At 43.9% G+C, this 19369-nt stretch overlaps 1 protein-coding gene across 1 annotated transcript in view; it reads left to right on the plus strand.

Moving 5' to 3' along the window:
- The window catches only part of dok1b (docking protein 1b), a 98882-nt gene that overhangs the window by 65766 nt on the left and 13747 nt on the right, over positions 1–19369 (plus strand). Inside the window, exons 2-3 of the mRNA XM_068028689.1 lie at positions 4944–5246; positions 9389–9473. Of these exons, the coding sequence (XP_067884790.1) occupies positions 4944–5246; positions 9389–9473 (388 nt within the window). The remainder of the gene's footprint in view (positions 1–4943; positions 5247–9388; positions 9474–19369) is intronic.

Genomic DNA, 19369 nt, shown 5'->3' on the forward strand with positions numbered 1-19369 from the left:
GGAAGACTTTTACAACAGTCCGTGTGCGTTAAAATTGTAAAGCTTTGGAGACTGGATATTTTGGGATGGTGGTAGAGGTCTTTACTTACATGGGCTCACTTTATTTTCAGGTAATTTTTTTGTCAGAATATGCATCTGCTTTCAAGGAGTAGGCCATTCAGCCTGTTCTGCCATTCAGTTCGTTCATTGCTGATCTGCATCTCAAATCCATTAGCCCACTGTTACTCCATATCCATTGACAGCTTTATCAAACAAAAATCTACTGATTCCAGTCTTGAAAATTTCAACTGACTCCCAATACCCACAGACTTTTGAGAGTTCTGGATTTTCAATCCCCTTTTGTGTGGGGAAAAAATGCTTCCTGATTTCACTGCTAAATGGCCAGACTCTAATTTTAAGATTGTGCCCTCTTGTTTTGGATTCCCCCACCAGAGGGAACAGTTTCTCCCTATTAAACCCCTTTAACATTGTAATCCTTTCAATTATGACGCCTCAACATTCTGAACTCTAGGGAATACAAGCCACATTTTCATTATACTTGACCACTGACCACAAGTGATACATGTGTATGTTGCCACCATTACTTGGACATGGAATGCAAGATTGAAAGAGAGAGACAGATTGTACCATTAAAGAATGCAGGTGGTATCTTGGCTGCAAAGGTTTAGAATGCTGGCTGTCACAAGATTGCATTGAAAGGGGACGTGACTCATCGAACAAGAATGCAGCAATGTGTTTTGCAGAGGCTTGTTTGCACAGATATCCCATAGGAGCAGTGGATGTAGATCTCAGATTTGCTAAGTGGTTCTTTCCTAGCCATTGACGTTTACTTAGTGTAGCATGTTCATCATTGCCTGTCTACACGTCATCAACAGTCAGCTGTTTTCCGTACTGCTCCCAACCAACTCTGGAAAGCTCTCATACTGTCCAGTTTTAGGAAAATCACATCTTGTCTGCCGTACTTTGTAACCGTTGCAATTGTGATTACACTTCCAACGTGCAGCATTGCCTTTTAAGCACTTTGGAACATTCTGAGGTCATGAAAGATGCTATATATAAATGCAAGTCTTTATCCTATTGAGTTCCACTGCCCCATTACTGATGGGCAGTGACCATAGAGTTCCTCCTGACCATTAAGCTTGATGTAACTTGTTAGATCACTTGGAGGGCAGTTAAGAGTCAACCATGTTGGTGTGGGACTGGAATCACATAAATACCAGACTGGGTATGGAAGTCAGGTTTGTTGACCTGCATTGCTACTTTGCATGATTTTGAATCTGTAGCCCAAGATCCCTTTGCGCTATACCCCATTTAGACTCTTCTGTTCCAAGGATTACTTCGCCCCCGTATTCCTCCTACCAAAATGTACCACCTCATAATTATCATCCATATTGAAATGACTTTGCCAGTTACACGCCCAATTTGCCTGTTTGTTAACCAAGTATTTTGTAGCAATCTTGCTCATTATTAACTATGCCCTTCAATTTGATGTCTGCAAATTTTGATATGGTATTTGATTCCCGAGTTCAATCATTTATGTAATTAGTGAACAATAGTGGTCCCAGATGTGTAAAACTCATTTAAAAAAAAAAAAAAAAAATTATTACTCAAAAGTGCCATTCGCCATATCTGGATTCCTGTAGCCACATGACAGCACTACTCTGGAACCTTGCAAAGGACTTAATACTGCCCTTTGTCCCTTCTCCAGAATTGTTTGAAGTTTTGGTTGTCAGTCAAGGCACTTGGTTGAACACAGGGTAAAAATACGTTAAAGAAATAGTTTGGTGATTTGCTGCTTCATCCAGAATGATTCAACTTCCTTATCACTGTAATCTGTCCAAGGGTTTGAATTGGTTAATATGTGTCTCTTGTAAACAGGCAAGCTGCCACAGCTGACTCGCGAGTGGGTGTGTTGACAAGCATGACCTTTCACCTTTTTTAAACATATACTGAAAATGGCACTGACCCAAGTGCTAGATTTAAAAAAAAAATAATTTTCAAGTAGCTGCGAGTAAGATCGTTCTCCCCCCTCCCCCCAGTATTATACTCGAGAGTATGGATCACTCCCTGGCCAGATACAGCATAGCTAACTGTGGAATAAAATCTCCCTTTTGTAGTTACAGTCTGCATGATAACACTGGTTCAGAGGCATACCTGATTCTCTAGAACAGTGTTGTCCAATAGAAATCGCTGACTTTCAAAAGGTGTGGTGCGGTGATACTGTATTAGCCTTGTCTGCTAATTTTAGTGGAAAACACCTCGCTCTCTCTATATGCAGGTAAATATTCATGTGTGTATTTTCACTTAACAACCAACTCCCACCATTTAGTAACCAAGGAAGTAACGCATTCAGTGATTTTTTTTTTAAAAAAAGCACGTGCACACTGTTTTTCACCTGCATATTTTCCCAAATTAAATTTGTTAGTTAAAAAAAAACTGGAAGTAAAAAGTGACCATGAAGCTGTTTATTGTTGTAAAAACTCAATTGATTCACTCATGTCCTTTTCAAGGAAGGAAATCTGCCATCAAAAACACTCCGTTGTATCAAAGAGAAGGCCCACCATCACTTCCTTGGGGAATGCTGGCCTTGTCAGCGATGCCGACTTGCCAAGAATGAATGAATTTTAAAAAAAAATACACTGCACATTCTCAAGTTCAGTATTCCCTCCTCATTTGGAATACTCCTTAAAACCTACCTCTTTGATCAAGCTTTTGGTCACCTGTCTGAATATCTCCTTATGTGACTCTAGAATAAATGTTGTTTGGTTACAGTCCTGTGAAGGGCCTTGGGAAGTTAAAGGCACTATATGCAGTCACAGTCATTTACGGCACAGAAGGAGGCTATTCAGCCCATCGAGTTCATGCCGGCTCTCCAAGGAGCAATCCAGTCAGTCCCACTACTCCACTCGGTCCCCGTAGCTCTGCACGTTTATTTCCTTCAGGTGCCCATCCAATTTCCTTTTGAAATCATTGGTTGTCTCCACTTCCACCACACTTGTGGGCAGTGAGTTCCAGGTCATTACCACCTGCTGCGTAAAAAAAAAAAAATTTCTTCCTCGTATTCCCCTGCATCTCTTGCCCAAACCGTTAATATGTGTCCCCTAATCCTTGTACTCTTAGTTATTGGGAACAGTGATAATTTTTCATTTTCCACATTCTACACCATCTTCTTGCCTGTTCACTCAACCTGAATATTACACTCCAGCTGATTCAACACCCTCATCACTGTAACCCTTCCAAAGGTTTGAATTGGTTAATGTGTGTCTCTTGTAAATAGGTGAGCTGTCCGAGCTGACTTGTTTTACGTGAGTGGGTGTTTGGACGAGCTTGACCTTTCCACATTTTTTTTTATCTACACTGAAAACGGCACTGATCCTGGTTGGGATTTTTTTCTGTTATTATTTTCCAGAGAGTGAATGTCATTGGTAAGAAAGAACAGAGACTTGCTTTAAAATGTCACGTTTCAAAGCGCTTTACAGCCAATTAAGTACTTATTGAAGTGTAGTCACTGTTGTGATGTTGAAAATTTAGCAGTCAACAAGCGCACAGCAAGATCCCACAAACAGCAATGTGATAATGACTGGATAATTTGTTTTTGTGATGTTGGTTGAGGGGTAAATATTGGCCAGAACACTGGAGAACTCCCCTGCTTTTCAAATCGTGCCATTGGATCCTTTACTTAGGACAGAGGTGGGCCTCAGCTTAATGTCGCAGCCAGACAATGGCACCTCAGATAATGCAGCCTTCCTTCAGTGCTGCACTGGCAATATTGGCTATATTTATTTTTATTTGTTCATGGGATGTGTAGGCTTTGCTGGCAAAGCTAGCATTTATTGTCTCATCGCTAATTGCCCTTCAGAAGGTTGTGGTGAGTTGCCATCCTGCCCACTACAGTCGGTGTGGTGTAGGTACATGCATAGTGCTATTAAGTAGTGAGTTGCAGATTTTTATTGCCCATCCCTAGTTGCACTGAACTGAGGGACATGCTGTGACCAGTTCAGAGGGCAGTTAAGAGTCAACTGTGTTGGTGTGGGACTGGAATCACTTACAGTGCCAGACTGGGTATGAGTGAGCCAGTTGATATATTTTATTACAAAATTTTTAAAATCTGAACTTAAATTCTCATACTGCTATGATAGAATTTGAACTGACATTCTTAATACAGGCATCTGGAGTATGAGTCCAGTAACACAATCACTGCAGTAACTCCTACTGATGGGATGAAAACCTCCTTTGCTTGGTGGCTAAGGGTTTTGCACAAAATGGTTTTTGGGCAACCAGTCCCTTGTGAATGCATAAAAGTGGGGTGTGGGACTAAATTGCACAGCTCCTTCAAAGAACTAGCATTGTCATGACTGCCAAATGGCCCCCTTCTTCTATGCTGTTAGATTCTGTGACTGTAATTATTCTTGATGCAGCCAGCATTAAAATGACCATCTTGCTCAGGGAAAAAGGGGCATAACCCTAAAATCAGGAGGCACATCTTCAAGCCAAGAGAAGTAGAAATTTGGGGTCAATTGAAATTTTCAACACTGAGATTGATGGGATTTTTTGGGGGTAAGATTTTTGTTGAGTAAGGGTATCGAGGGATGCTGAGTAAAGGTGGATAAATGAAATTAAAGTACAAATCGGCCACGGTCTGTAACTGGTGGAAGAGTCATGACAGACTGAATAGCCAAGGCCTCCTCTGTTACTGTGTTGGCTCTTGAGCTACCGAAAAGCATGTTGAGGAAACCAGCTGATCAAGGACATTCCAAGTTAAGGCGAGACGTGTATTTGGGAGTTTTGCTTTACCCATCCATTTTATTTGGAGAGGATGATTTCGGAGATGGAATGAGTTGGGCAGAGTCCACAGGCAGCTGTGGCAGGGGTTGACTTTAATGGGACAAAATGGCTCCTCGTCTTCCATGGTCTCTTAGGTTCTTGTGTTGTGTTTTTTGCAGAAACACTGGAAGAAGAATTGGTTTGTCTTGTATCCGGCCAGCCAGTATGGAATCTCCCGGCTGGAATTCTATGACAGCAAGGATGGGGCCAACGTGTCAGAGAAGCAGGCCACCAAAAAAATGGACAAAAAGATTATCCGGCTGTCTGATTGCATCAGCATTGCGCACATGCCAAATGAAGTGTGTCCAAAGGAGTGTATGTCTGCTTTCACCATTGAGACAGAGGAAAAACGGTACACCTTCGCTGCAGAAAAACAGATCAGCACAGAATGGGTCGAAAAACTCTGTGAAACTGCGTTTCCAGTAAGTCCAATAAATATCAATAACCTTGGAGAGGGTGCAGAGGAGATTTACCAGAATGATAACAGGAATCATAAAATGATAGAGCACAAAAGGAGACCATTTGGCTCATTGTGCCTGTGCCAGCTCTACATTAGAGGTTTCCAATTAATTAAGATGGGTAAATCAAAGAGTAGAGACAATACAAGAGAGCAAGGTATTAATATGGGACATGCTAAACAGACCGTGACAGGAAGGGACAGAATGTACAAATCTAAGTCAATCAGAAGGTAAGGCTACAGAAATAGTAAAAGGACAAAACTTAAGTTCTTTGTATTTGAATGCACGTAGTATTCTAAACAAAACAGATGAACTGATAGTGCAAATAGAAATAAATAAGTATAATCTGATAGCCATTATAGAGACATGGCTGCAGGATGACACAGATTGGGACCTGAATATTGAAGGACACATGACATTTAGGAAGGACAGGAAACTAGGAAGAGGTGGAGGGGTAGCTCTGTTAACTAATGATGGTATTAGCACAATAGAGAGAGATGACCCAAGTTCAGGAGACCAAGTTGCAGAAGCGGTTTGGGTAGAGCTGAGAAATGATAAAGGCAACAAGTCACTTGTGGAAGTTGTGTACAGGCCCCCTAACAGTAACTACACGGTAGGACGGGGTGTCAAGGAAGAAATAATGGGAGCTTGTCAGAAAGGTAGGGTGATGATCATAGGGGATTTTAATCTACATATAGACTTGAAAAATCAGACGGGCAAAGGTAACCTCGGTGAGGAGTTCATAGAATGTTTTCAGGATAGTTCATTAGAACAGCATATTCTGGAGCCAACCAGAGAGCAGGCTATTCTAGACCTGGTATTGTGCAGCGAGATAGGATTAATTAATGACTTCCTAGTGATGGTGCCCCAAATCAGCAGCGATCATAATATGATTGAATTTTACATTCAGTTTGAGGGAGAGAAGAGTGGGTCTAAGACTAGTGTTTTAAACTTAAATAAGGGCAATTATGAGGGCATGAAAGCAGAGCTAGCTAAAGTGAACTGGCAAAGTAGGTTAAGGGATAGGTCAATAGAGATGCAGTGGCATGGACTTTATCCTAGGGTCATAAAAGAAGTGGCTAGTGAGATAGTTGATGCATTGGTTTTAATTTTCCAAAATTCCCTAGATTCGGGGAAGGTTCCATGAGATTGGAAAATAATGAATGTAACTCCTTTATTCAAAAAGGGAGGGAGACAGAAAGCAGGCAATTGCAGGCCAGTTAGCTTAACATCTGTCATAGGGAAAATGTTAGAACTGTTATTAAAGACGTTATAGCAGGGCATTTAGAAAAATTCAAGGTAATCAGGCAGAGTCAACATGGTTTTGTGAAAGGGAAATCATATTTAACCAATTTATTGGAGTTCTTTGAGGGAGTTACATGTACTGTGGATAAAGGGGAACCGGTGAATGCATTGTACTTGGATTTCCAGAGGCATTTGATAAGGTGCTACAACAAAGGTTATTGCAAAAAATAAAAGCTGCAGGAGGTAACATATTGGCATGAATAAAAGATTGGCTAGCTAACAGGAAACAAAGAGTAGGCATAAATAGGTCATTTTCTGGTTGGCAAGATGTAACGAGTGGTGTGTCACAGGGATCAGTGCTGGGGCATCAAGGGATCGAAGGTATGGTTGCTAAATTTGCTGATGACACAAAGGTAGGTAGGAAAGTAAGTTGTGAAGAGGACTTGGGAGTCTGCAAAGGGATATAGATAGGTTAAGTGAGTGGGCAAAGATCTAGCAAATGGAGTACAATGTGCGAAAATGTGAAATTGTCCATTTTGGCAAGAAGAATAAAAAGGAAGCATACTATCTGGGTGTCCTAATATATGAATTGCAAAAGCTTAGTATGCAAGTTCTACAAGTAATTAGGAAAGCTAATAGAATGTTATCGTTTATTGCAAGGGAAATTAAGTACAACAGTAGGGAGGTTATGCTTCAGTTATAGAGGGCATTGGTGAGACCATATCTGGAGTACTGTATACAGTACTGGTCCCCTTATTTAAGGAAGGATGTAAATGCATTGGAAGCAGTTCAGAGAAGATTTAATAGACTAATACCTGGAATGGGCGGATTGTCTTATGAGGAAAGGTTGGACAGGCTAAGCATGTATCCACTGGAATTTAGAAGAATAAGAGGCAACTTTACTGAAACATATAAGGTCCTGAGGGGTCTTGATAGGTGAATGCGGAAAGTATGTTTCCTCTTGTGGAAGAACCTAGAACTACCGGTCACTATTTAATAATAAGGGGTTGCCCATTTAAGACAGAGAGGAGGAGAAATTCTTTCTCTGAGGGTTGAATCTTTGGAACTCTGTTCCTCAAAAGGCAATGGAAGCAAAGTCTTTGAATATTTTTAAGGCAGAGGTAGATAGATTCTTGATAAGCAAGGGGGTGAAAGGTTATTGGGGGTAGGCGGGATTGAGGTTACAATCAGATCAGCCATGATCTTGTTGAATGGCGGAGTAGGCTCGATAGGCCGAGTGGCCTACTCCTGCTCCTAATTCATATGGTCATATGTTCCCCTACTCTTTCTCCATAGCCCTGTAATTTTTTTTTATCTTCAAGTATTCATTCAATTCTCTTTTGAATGTTGCTGTTGAGTCTGCTTCCATCACCCTTTCAGTCAGTGCATTCCGGATTACTCGTTTTTTAAAAATGTTTCCTCATTGTTCCTCAGTCAATTGCTGTAAATCTGTATCCGCTGGTTCCCGACCCTTCAAAGATCAAAGAAAATTACAGCACAGGAACAGACCCTTTGGCCCTCCAAGCCTGCGCCGATCCAGATCCTCTATCTAAACCTGTCGCCTATTTTCTAAGGGTCTGTATCTCTTTGCTTCCTGCCCATTCATGTATCTGTCTAGATACATCTTAAAAGACGCTATCGTGTCCGCGTCTACCACCTCCGCTGGCAACGCGTTCCAGGCACCCACCACCCTCTGCGTAAAGAACTTTCCACGCATATCCCCCCAAAATTTTCCCCTCTCACTTTGAACTCGTGACCCCTAGTAATTGAATCCCCCACTCTGGGGGAAAAAGCTTCTTGCGATCCACCCTGTCTATACCTCTCATGATTTTGTACACCTCAATCAGGTCCCCCCTCAACCTCCGTCTTTCTAATGAAAATAATCCTAATCTACTCAACCTCTCTTCATAGCTAGCGCCCTCCATACCAGGCAACATCCTGGTGAACGTCCTCTGCATCCTCTCCAAAGCATCTACATCCTTTTGGTAATGTGGCGACCAGAACAGCACGCAGTATTCCAAATGTGGCCGAACCAAAGTCTTATACAACTGTAACATGACCTGCCAACTCTTGTACTCAATATCCCGTCTGATGAAGGAAAGCATGCCGTATGCCTTCTTGACCTTCTGCAACTGGAAACAGTTTCTCCATATTTACCGTATCAAAACCATTCATGATTTTAAACATCGCTGTCAAATCTCCTCCTCTCCTCTGCTGTCAGGAGATCAATCCCAGTTCATCCCTTCTGGACTCTGCACAGTTCATTGCTTCCATGTAAAAAGCCCTGCCATATGCTCAAGAACTGGCAGTTGTTACAACAGTTGCATTGAAATCATTAAAATGGAAAATACCACCTGGGGATAGGGATACATTTATGTTTTATTCATTCTCAGGATGTGGGCATTACTGGTAAGGCTGGCATTTATTGTCCATCCCTGGTTGCCCTGAAAGGTGATGGTAGGCTGCTTTCTCAACACAGAGTGTCTCGCTAGGCCACATCACAGGGTAGTTAAGAGTCAGTCGGTGAGGAACTGGAGTTGCATATAAGCCCAGACAGCATAAAGACAGCAGCTTCCTTCACTGGAGAACATTAATGAGCCAGCTGGGGTTTTGTGACAATTTGACAGCTTTCTTGGTCATCATTACTGAGTTCCAATTTTTTTTTTAAACTGAATACAAATTTTGGTATTGAGAGATTTGAACTGGCATTCTTTGGATTGTTAGTCCAGGCTTTTGGATTACTCATCCAGTAACATGTCCACTACATCACCAAAGACACCTGCCATTTGTTTACGAGAATGCTGTTGGGTGTCCATTTGATAGTCTCCTATTTAACATTGTCTCCCTGTCTTTCACTGTAGACTCCTGCTGCTGAACCCTGTTGTGGAGCAAACTCAAAACCTCTGGAGATGGCTGAGAACAGTATCTACTACTCCCGATCTGAAGGTAAGCAGGACGGATTGGCTGGCATTCCTCCCATAGAGCATAATGTCTCTTCATTTCCTTCTCCTCAAGTTGCAATTGTTCTTCCAGTTTTTAAAAAATTCTTTCATGGGATGTGGGCGTCGCAGGCCAGGCCAGCATTTATTGCCCATCCCTAATTGCCCTTGAACTGAGTGGCTTGCTAGGCCATTTCGAGGGCATGTAAGAGTCAACCACATTGTTGTGGATCTGGAGTCACATGTCGGCCAGACCAGGTAAGGACAGCAGATTTCCTTCCCTAAAGGACATTAATGAACCAGATGGGTTTTTACAACAATCAATAATGGTTTCATGGCCATCATTAGACTAGCTTTAAATTCCAGATTTATTAATTGAATTCAAATTCCACCTTCTGCTGTGGTGGGATTCAAACCCATGTCTCCAGAGCAATACCTGGGTCTCTGGTCCAGTGACAATACCAGTACGCCACCACCTCCCCGGGTTTACATTTACAGTTTGTAAATGTAGGACCAATATGAGAATTACAGAATTGTTACAGCACAGAAGGAGACCATTCAGCCAGTGTGTCTGCACTGGCTTTCTGAAAGAACAATTTACCTAGTGACACTCCCTGGCCTTCTCCCCGTAGCCCAGTACATCCTTCATTTTCAGAGAACAATCCAATTCCCTCTTGAATGTCTTGATTGAACCTGCCTCCACCACGCTCTTAGGTAGTGCATTCCAGATCCTAACTATTCACTGCGTGAAAACATTTTCCTCATGTCGTTGTTGCTTCTTTTACCAATTAAGTCTGTGCTCTCTTGTTCTCAATCCCTCCACCAATGGGAACAGTTTTTCCCTATCCACTCTGTCCAGAGCTCTCATGAGTTTGAATACCTTTTATCAACCTTCTCTTCTCCAAAGAAAACAATCCCAACTTCTCCAATCTATCCACGTAACTGAAGTTCCTCATCCATAGAATCATTCTCGTGAACATTTTCAGCGCACTCTCTCATGCCTTCACATCTTTTTTCAAGTGTGGTGCCCAGAACTGGACATAATACTCCAGTTGAGGCAGAACCAGTGTTCTATACAAGTTTAACTTAACTTACTTGCTTTTGTAGTCTATGTCCCTATTAATGAAGCCTGTGATGCCAGATGCTCTATTAACCGCTGTCTCAACCTGTCCTGCCACCTTCCATGAGTTATGTATATTTACACCCAAGTCCCTCTGCTCCTGCACTCCATTTAGAATTGTAGCCTTTCTTTTATATTGTCTCTCTGTGTTCTTCCTACCAAAATGAATCACTTCACACTTCTCTACATTAAATTTCATCTGCCCACTTTTCTGTCTATTTGACCAACCTGTCTATGTCCTTTTTTTGAAGTTCTGCACTATCCTCCTCACTGTTCACAATGTTTCCAAGTTTTGTGTCATCTGCAAATTTTGAAATTGTGCCCGTACACCAAGATCTAGGTCATTGCTATACATCAGGAATAGCAAGGGTCCTAACACCGACCCCCGGGGAGCTCCACTACAAACCTTCCTCCAGCCCGAAAAACATCCATCAACCATTACTCTCTGTTTCCTGTCACTCAGTCAATTTTATATCCTTGTTGCTACTGTCCTTTTATTCAATGAGCTATAAATTTGCTCTCAAGTCTGTTGTGTGGCGTTTTACCAAATGCTTTTTGGAAGTTCAGGTACACCACATCAACAGCATTGCCCTGATCAACCTTCCCTGTTATCTCATCAAAACACTCCAGCAAGTTAAACACAATTTGCCCTTCACAAATCTGTGCTGGTTTTCCCTAATTAACCCGCATTTGCTCAATTGACTATTAATTTTGTCCCAAATTATCGTTTCTGGAAGCTTCCCCGCCACCAAGGTTAAACTTAACTGGCCTGCAGTTGCTGGGCTTATCTTTACACCCTTTTTTTGAACAAGGGTGTAACATTTGCAATTTTCCAGTCCTCTGGCACCACCCGAGTCTAAGGAAGACTGGAAAATTATGGCCTCTGTAATTTCCACTCACACTTCCCTTAGTATCCTTGGATGCATCTCATCCGCTCCATTTCATTTCATTTCCAGTCATGCTTGAGATTGAATTCAGTTTGAGAAATGTGGATCCACTGTAGCTTGGCCTTGTTTATCTATTCATAGATTATGATGCACATCCTCAAAGAATGAATTTGCATTTACGTAGCATATTCCATGACCCCAGAACGTCCGAAAGTACTTTTGAAGTTTAGTCACTGTTATAATGTAAGAAATCTGGGAGCACAATTTGCGTCTTAGCAATGAGATCAAGGAGTGTATAGTCTTTTTTTAGTGGCATTGGTTGAGGGATAAATATTGACTACGAAGCAAGAGAAAACTTCCCAGCTCTTCTACGAAATAGTGCCATGGGATCCTTTACGCAACTGGAGGGAAACTAGAAACACCCAGACTCTTCCCTTTCACCTTCTGCGGGTTAATTTTAATGGAGGGATGTGTTCAGGATGGACAGGAGCACAGGGAGGTGGTGCTTGGTAGATTGGGAGGCAATCCCCCTCCGGAACCTCAGTGAGCCATTTAAACTTCTGGGCCTTATTTGAATAAAGCAAAGTAGGGTCTCCCGCTCGGAAACAGAAGAATTTATGTTGGGGAGAAGCCTAGGGAATGGTATGTAACTGTAATGGTTAGGTTACTAGACTGAATAATCCTGAGGTCTGGGCTAATAATCCACTGAGTTTAAATCGCACCATGACAGTTTGAGAATTGACAGCCTCTCAACACTGATCAGTCAATGACCTGGCTGCCAATCAAACATTACATTTCCAACCTCCCTGATGCAAACAGAAAATGAGTTCTTCTATTATACACTGCCATTCATAACGCTACTCTGTCTATAAATACAATTCCGCATCTTGAGTTGTTGGTTTCTTGAAGAAAACTATATGCCATTGACAAGGGCGGGGGCGGGCGGTGGTGGGGGGGGGGGCCTCAAAAATTACAGTGCCAATAAAAGCAGCTGATGCCAGGAGTCACAACCAAGACCGTCAGTATCATTATGAGGGGAGATCGTCTTGATCCTGCATGCTTTCTGTTTCACTACTTTATTTATAGTAGGTGGGTGAAAAGGGCACATCTTCAAAGCTGTGGCTCTGTGGGTAGCACACTTACACTCTGAGTCGAAAAGCCGTGGGTTCCAGTCCCGCTGTAGAGACGTCAGCACATAACGCAGGCTGACACTCCAGTCTGCAACTGAGGGAGCTGTGCTGCTGGAGATCTTGTCTGTCTTCCTTTAAAGAAAGAACTTGTGTCTTTCACAACCCCAGGATGTCCCAGTGCACTTTACAGCCAATGGAATACTTTTGAAGTGCCGTCACTGCTGCAATGTATGAAATGTGGCAGCCAATTTGTGCACAGCAAGGTCCCACAAACAGCAGTTAAATCTGTTATAATGATGATGCTTGAGAGAGAAATACTAATATTGGCCATGACACCGGGGACAACTCGCCTGCTCTTCTTTGGATAGTGTTGTGGGATCTTTTATGTCCACCTGAAGGGGCAGAGGAGAGCTCGGTTTAATATCTATACAAAAGGTTTGTCCTTTCAGAACAATGCCACCCAACCCCCAGTCACTTTCTACTACACATCCAGCTGTTAAACGAGCCCAGTGTCTTGGCCTTAATCATTCAAACTGACACATTCCAGCTGTTGAAATACCTCCTGCCTAAACCTGCCCTTCACACCCTTGAAGCAATATTCTCTTGTGCTGATGTCTTGGCACATCTGAAATTTTTGCTGCATTATCTATTACATAGTATTTATAGCACAGAAGCAGGCCATTCAACCTAACAGCTTCATACCAGTGTTTATACTCCCCTCTCGCCCTCCTTCTAGTTCTGGTCTTCCCTGCAAGTATAAACATTTTCTCTACCTCCACCATATCAAACCCTCTCAGTTCTAGTAAAACTCTTATTCACATCCCCTTCAGTGCCTCCATATCCGTTTTATTCTATAGAAACCAGAACTGTTCACTGCCCTTCAGTTGTGGTTGAACCAATGTTCTATACATGTTTAACGAATCTTTTCTGCTTTTCAGTTCGAACTATCCAGAAATGAAACCCCGTGCTTTGTTTGCCTTTTTATGGCCTTGTTAACATGTGTCAGTAGTTTTAGTGATTTATTTATCTGAACCCTGAGATGCCCCCTGCTGCTGTACTCCTTTAAACGCTTACTTTCCAAGGACTATGTGGCCTCCTTATTCTCTCTACCCAAAAATACCATCTCAGACTTATCTGTCTACATCTTTACATATTTTGTACGCAGACATTTCTTTGAGGCTGAGGAGCCACAGTTTACCTTGTGCTTACACTCAGCTCCTGACCTCATTACAGCCTTGGTTCAAACATGGACAAAAGAACTGAGGTGAGAGTGACTGCCTTTGACATGAAGGCAGCATTTGACAGAGTATGGCATCAAAGATCCCCAGTAAAACTGAAGTCAGTGGGAATCTGGGAAAACTCTCCACTGGTTGGAGTAATTCCTAGCGCAAAGGAAGATGGTTGTGGTTGTTGGCGGTCAATCATCTGAGCTCCAGGACATCACTGCAGGAGTTGCTCAAGGTAGTGTCCAAGGCCCAACCATCTTCAGCTGCTTCATCAATGACCTTCCTTCAACCATTAGGTCAGAAGTGGGGATGTTCGCTGATGATTGCACAATGTTCAGCACCATTTGCAACTCCTCAGATACTAAAGCAATCCGTGTAGAAATGCAGCAAGACTTGAACAATATCCAGGCTTGGGCTGATAAGTGGCAAATAACATTCACACTGCACAAGTGCCCGGCAATGACCAGCTCCAACAAGAGAGAATCTAACCATCTCCCCCTGACATTCAATGGCATTACAATTGTTGAATCCCCCACTATCAACATCCTAGGGGCTACCATTGACCAGAAACTGAACTGGAGTAGCCATATAAATAACATGGCTACAAGAGCAAGTCTGAGGCTAGGAATCCTGAGGCGAGTAACTCCCCTCCTGACTCCCCGAAGCCTGTCCATCATCTATAAGGCACAAGTCAGGAGTGTGATGGAATACTCTCCACTTGCCTGGATGGGTGCAGCTCCAATAACACTCAAGAAGCTCGACACCATCTAGGACAAAGCAGCTTTGATTGGCACCCCATCTACAAACATTCACTCTCTCCACCACCGACGCACAGTGGCAGCAGTGTGTACCATCTACAAGATGCACTGCAGCAACGCACCAAGGCTCCTTCGACAGCACCTTCCAAACCTGTGACCTGTACCAGCTAGAAAGACGAGGGCAGCAAATGCATGGGAACACCACCACCTGCAAGTTCCCGTCCAAGTCACACACCATCCTGACTTGGAACTATATCGCCATTCCTTCACTGTCGCTGGGTCAAAATCCTGGAACTCCCTTCATAACAGCACTGTGGGTGTACCTACCCCACATGGACTGCAGCACTTCAAGAAGGCAGCTCACCACCATCTTCTCAAGGGCAATTAGGGATGAGCAATAAATGCTGGCCTGGCCAGCGATGCCCACATCCCATGAATGAATAATTACCCAGCTTGATCCTGTAACACCAGTGATAAAATCAAATAACCTTACAGCACAGAAGGAGGCCATTTGGTCCATTATGCCATCAGTTATTTATTAGTAGTAGCAAGATTTAGTATCTAAGAGGAATGGGAGGGCTGCTCCGACCTCTGAAATGCACATCCTATGCGATGTGGGAACGCCAGGACATTTCCTATGCAGGAAGTGTTGTCAGTTGCACCAGCTTGAGCTCCAGGTTTCGGGACTTGAACAACATCTGGCATCACTGTGGCATATCCATGATCTTGAGAGCTTTGGTTACACCCCACAACTTAAGAGTATGCAGAGGAGAGAGGGAATAGGTGACCACCAGGCAGACAGGCAGTGCAGGAGTACCCTGAGCACGTCTCACTCTACAACTGATATTCAGTTCCGAATACTGAGGGAAATGATGGCTGTGGCTGCACTCCCCAGATGAACCAAGTCCATGGCACCATGGCTGGCTCTCTAGTTTTAGTCACCCCTACCATGGGAAACAGACTCTGGCTATCTACCCTATCTATGCCTCTCATAATTTTATATACCTCTATCATGTCCCCTCTCAGCCTCCTTCGCTCCAGGGTAAACAGACCCAGTCTATCCAATCTCTCTTTATAACTCAAGCCCTCCAAACCAGGCAACATCCTTGTGAATCTTTTCTGCACCCTCTCTAGCTTAATCACATCTTTCCTACAGTGCGGCGACCAGAACTGCACACAGTACTCCAAATGCAGCCTAACCAACGTATGTACAACTGTAATATGACGTCCCAACTCTTGTCCTTAATGCCTCGTCCGATGAAGGCAAGCATGCCATACGCCGCCTTCACCACCCTGTCTACCTGTGTTGCCACTTTCAGGGAACTATGTACTTGCACCCCAAGGTCTCTCTGCTCAACAACACTTCCCAGGCCCCTGACATTCACTGTATATGTCCTGCCCTGGTTTAACTTCCCAAAATGCATCACTTCACACTTGTCTGCGTTAAATTCCATTTGCCAATCCCTTGCCCACTTTCCCAGTTGATCTATATCCTGTTGTAACCTTAAACAACCTTCTTCACTGTCCACTATACCACCAATTTTGGTGTCATCTGCAAACTTACTGATCATGCCCCTTACATTCACATCCAAGTCATTAATATATATGACAAACAACAGAGGGCCCAGCACCGATCCCTGCGGCACACCACTGGTCACCGGCCTCCAATCTGAAAAACAACCCACCACTACCACCCTCTGCCTCCTATCATCAAGCTAATTTTGTATCCAATTTGCTCACTCACCCTGGATCCCATGTGATCAAACCTTCTGGACCAGCCTACCATGCGGGACCTTGTTAAAGGCCTTGCTAAAGTCCATGTAGACAACGTCCATCGCCCTTCCCTCGTCAATCTTCTTGGTCACCTTCTCAAAAACTCAATCAAATTTGTGAGACATGATTTCCCACGCACAAAGCCATGCTGACTATCCCTAACCAGACCATCCCTTTCCAGGTGCATATAACTCCTTTCTCTCAGAATCCCTTCCAATAACTTTCCCACCACTGAAGTAAGGCTCACCGGCCTGTAGTTCCCTGGTTTATCCCTGCTGCCCTTCTTAAATAAAGGCACAACATTAGCTATCCTCCAGTCTTCCGGTACCTCACCCGTGGCTAACGATGATACAAAAATCTCTGCCAGGGCCCTAGCAATCTCCTCCCTTGCTTCCCATAGCATCCTAGGATACACCTGGTCAGGCCCTGGGGATATATCCGGCTTAATGCGCTACAAAACCTCCAACACCTCCTCCTTTGTAATGTTGATATGCTCCAGGATATCGGTGTTCCCTCCCTTGAACTCACTCGCTTCCATGGCCACCTCCACGGTAAATATGGACGAGAAATATTCATTTAAGACCTCGCCCATTTCCTGTGGCTCCACACATAGATTGCCACACTGATCCTTAAGGGGACCTACTCTCTCCCTAGCTACCCTTTTACTCTTAATAGACTTATAGAATCTTTTAGGATTCTCCTTTATCTTATCTGCCAAGGAAATCTCATGGCCCCTTTTCGCCTTCCTAATTTCCTTCTTAAGTGTAGTCCTACATCCCCTATACTCCTCGAGGGACTTGCTCTATCCCAGCTGCCTATACCTGACATATGCCTCCTCCTTTGTCCTAACCAGACCCTCAATATCCCTCATCAACCAAGGTTCCCTAAACTTGCCAGCCTCGCCCTTCCATCTAACAGGAACATGCCAGCCTTGAACTCTTCCTATCTCCCTTTTAAAAGCCTCCCACTTGCCAGACGTCCCTTTACCTGTAAACAGCCTCTCTCATTCAACTTTTGAGAGTTCCTGTCTGATGCCATCGAAATTAGCCTTCCCCCAATTTAGGACTTCAACCCGAGGACCAGTCCTATCCTTCCCCATAACTATCTTGAAGCTAATAGAGTTATGGTCACTGGTCCCAAAGTGCTGCCCCACCTGCCCATCCTCATTTTCTAAGAGGAGGTCAAGTGTCGCCCCCTTCTCTAGTAGGGCCATCCACATACTGCTTCAGAAAACTATCCTGGACACGCTTAACAAATTCTTCCCCATCTGATCCCTTAGCACTAAGGCAGTCCATTTCAATATTAGGGAAGTTAAAATCACCTACTATTACAACCCTATAATTCCTACACCTATCTGTGATTTCCCTACATATATGCTCCTCCACTTCCCTCTGACTATTGGGGGGCCTATAGTATAATCCCATCAAAGTGATCACCCCTTTCTTATTTCTAACTTCTATCCATATGGCCTCGCTGGACATTCCCCCCTGGGATATCCTCTCTAAGTAGCGCCATGATGTCCTCACTAATCAATAGAGCAACTCCCCCTCCTCCCTTACCTCCACTTCTGTCACACCGGAAGCATCGGTACCCCGGAACATTGAGCTGTCAGTCCTGCACATCCCTCAACCACGTTTCCGTAATAGCTATAATATTACAATCCCATGTACCGATCCATGCACTGAGTTCATCTGCCTTACCTGTAAGGCTTCTTGCATTAAAGTAAATGCAGTTTAGCCTATCAGATCTGCAATGCTCCCTGTCCTGCCCCTTGCCAGCCTGCCTACTGGACTTGCTTGCTTCAACCTCGACATTTGCCTCAACTATCTCATCGGAGAGATGACTACTTTGGGTCCCAGTCCCACTGCAAGACTAGTTTAAACCCTCCCAAGTAGTACCAGCAAACCTCCCCACAAGGATATTGGTCTCCCTCCAGTTTAGATGCAACCCGTCCTTCTTGTACAGGTCACCTCTGCACCAGAAACAGATCCCAGTGATCCAAGTAGCTGAAGTCCTCCCACCTACACCAGCTCTTCAGCCACGCATTCATTTGCCTAATCCTTCTATTCCTACCCTCACTAGCATGTGGTACAGGGAGTAATCCTGAGATTACAACCCCAAAGCTCCTGCTTTTTAACCTTCTGCCTAACTCCCGAAATTCACTTTGCAGGACCTCCTCTCTCTTCCTGCCTATGTCGTTAGTACCAATATGGACCATGACCTCTGGCTGCTCACCCACCCCATTCAGAATGTCCTGCAGCCGCTCCGAGACATCCTTGACCCGAGAACCAGGGAAGCAACATACCATCCTGGAGTCTCGTTTGTGACCACAGAAATGTCAATCTGCACCCCTTGCGATAGAATCCCCTATCTTCCAACCTTTTTCCTCCCCTGCTGTGCAGCAGAGCCCTCCGTGGTGCCACAAACTTGGCTGTTGCTACTTTCCCCTGGGAGGTCATTACCCCGCCCCCAACAGTATCCAAAGCGGTATATATGTTTGAGAGGGGGATGGCCACAGGGGACTCCTGCACTACCTGCTTGCGCCTACTACTCCGTCTGGTGGTCACCCATCTCTTTTCTGCCTGTGCAGCCTGCGGTGTGACCACCTCACTAAACGTGCTATCCATGACGTCCTCAGCATCGCGTATGCTCCACAGTGAATCCACTTGCAGCTCCAGCTCCGTAATGTGGGTCGCCAGTAGCTGCAGATGGATACACTTCCTGCACACATGGTCATCAGGGCCACTGGAAGAGTCCCTGATTTCCCACATAGCTTAGGAGGAGGCTGAGCTCTCCTGTCATGACTTACCCTTAGGTTAATTAGTTACTCCCTTAATTAAAAAATACTAATCTTTGAAGAAGTAACATGTGCTGTGGACAAAGGGGAACTGGTAGATGTACTGTATCTAGATTTCCAGAAGGCATTTGATAAAGTGCCACTTCAAAGATTATTGTGGAAAATAAAGGGGGGATGAAGACCTGAGGGGAGATGCAGTAAAGACAAAATCA

Source organism: Heterodontus francisci, chromosome 1, assembly GCF_036365525.1.
Source record: "Heterodontus francisci isolate sHetFra1 chromosome 1, sHetFra1.hap1, whole genome shotgun sequence".
Lineage (NCBI taxonomy): Eukaryota > Metazoa > Chordata > Chondrichthyes > Heterodontiformes > Heterodontidae > Heterodontus > Heterodontus francisci.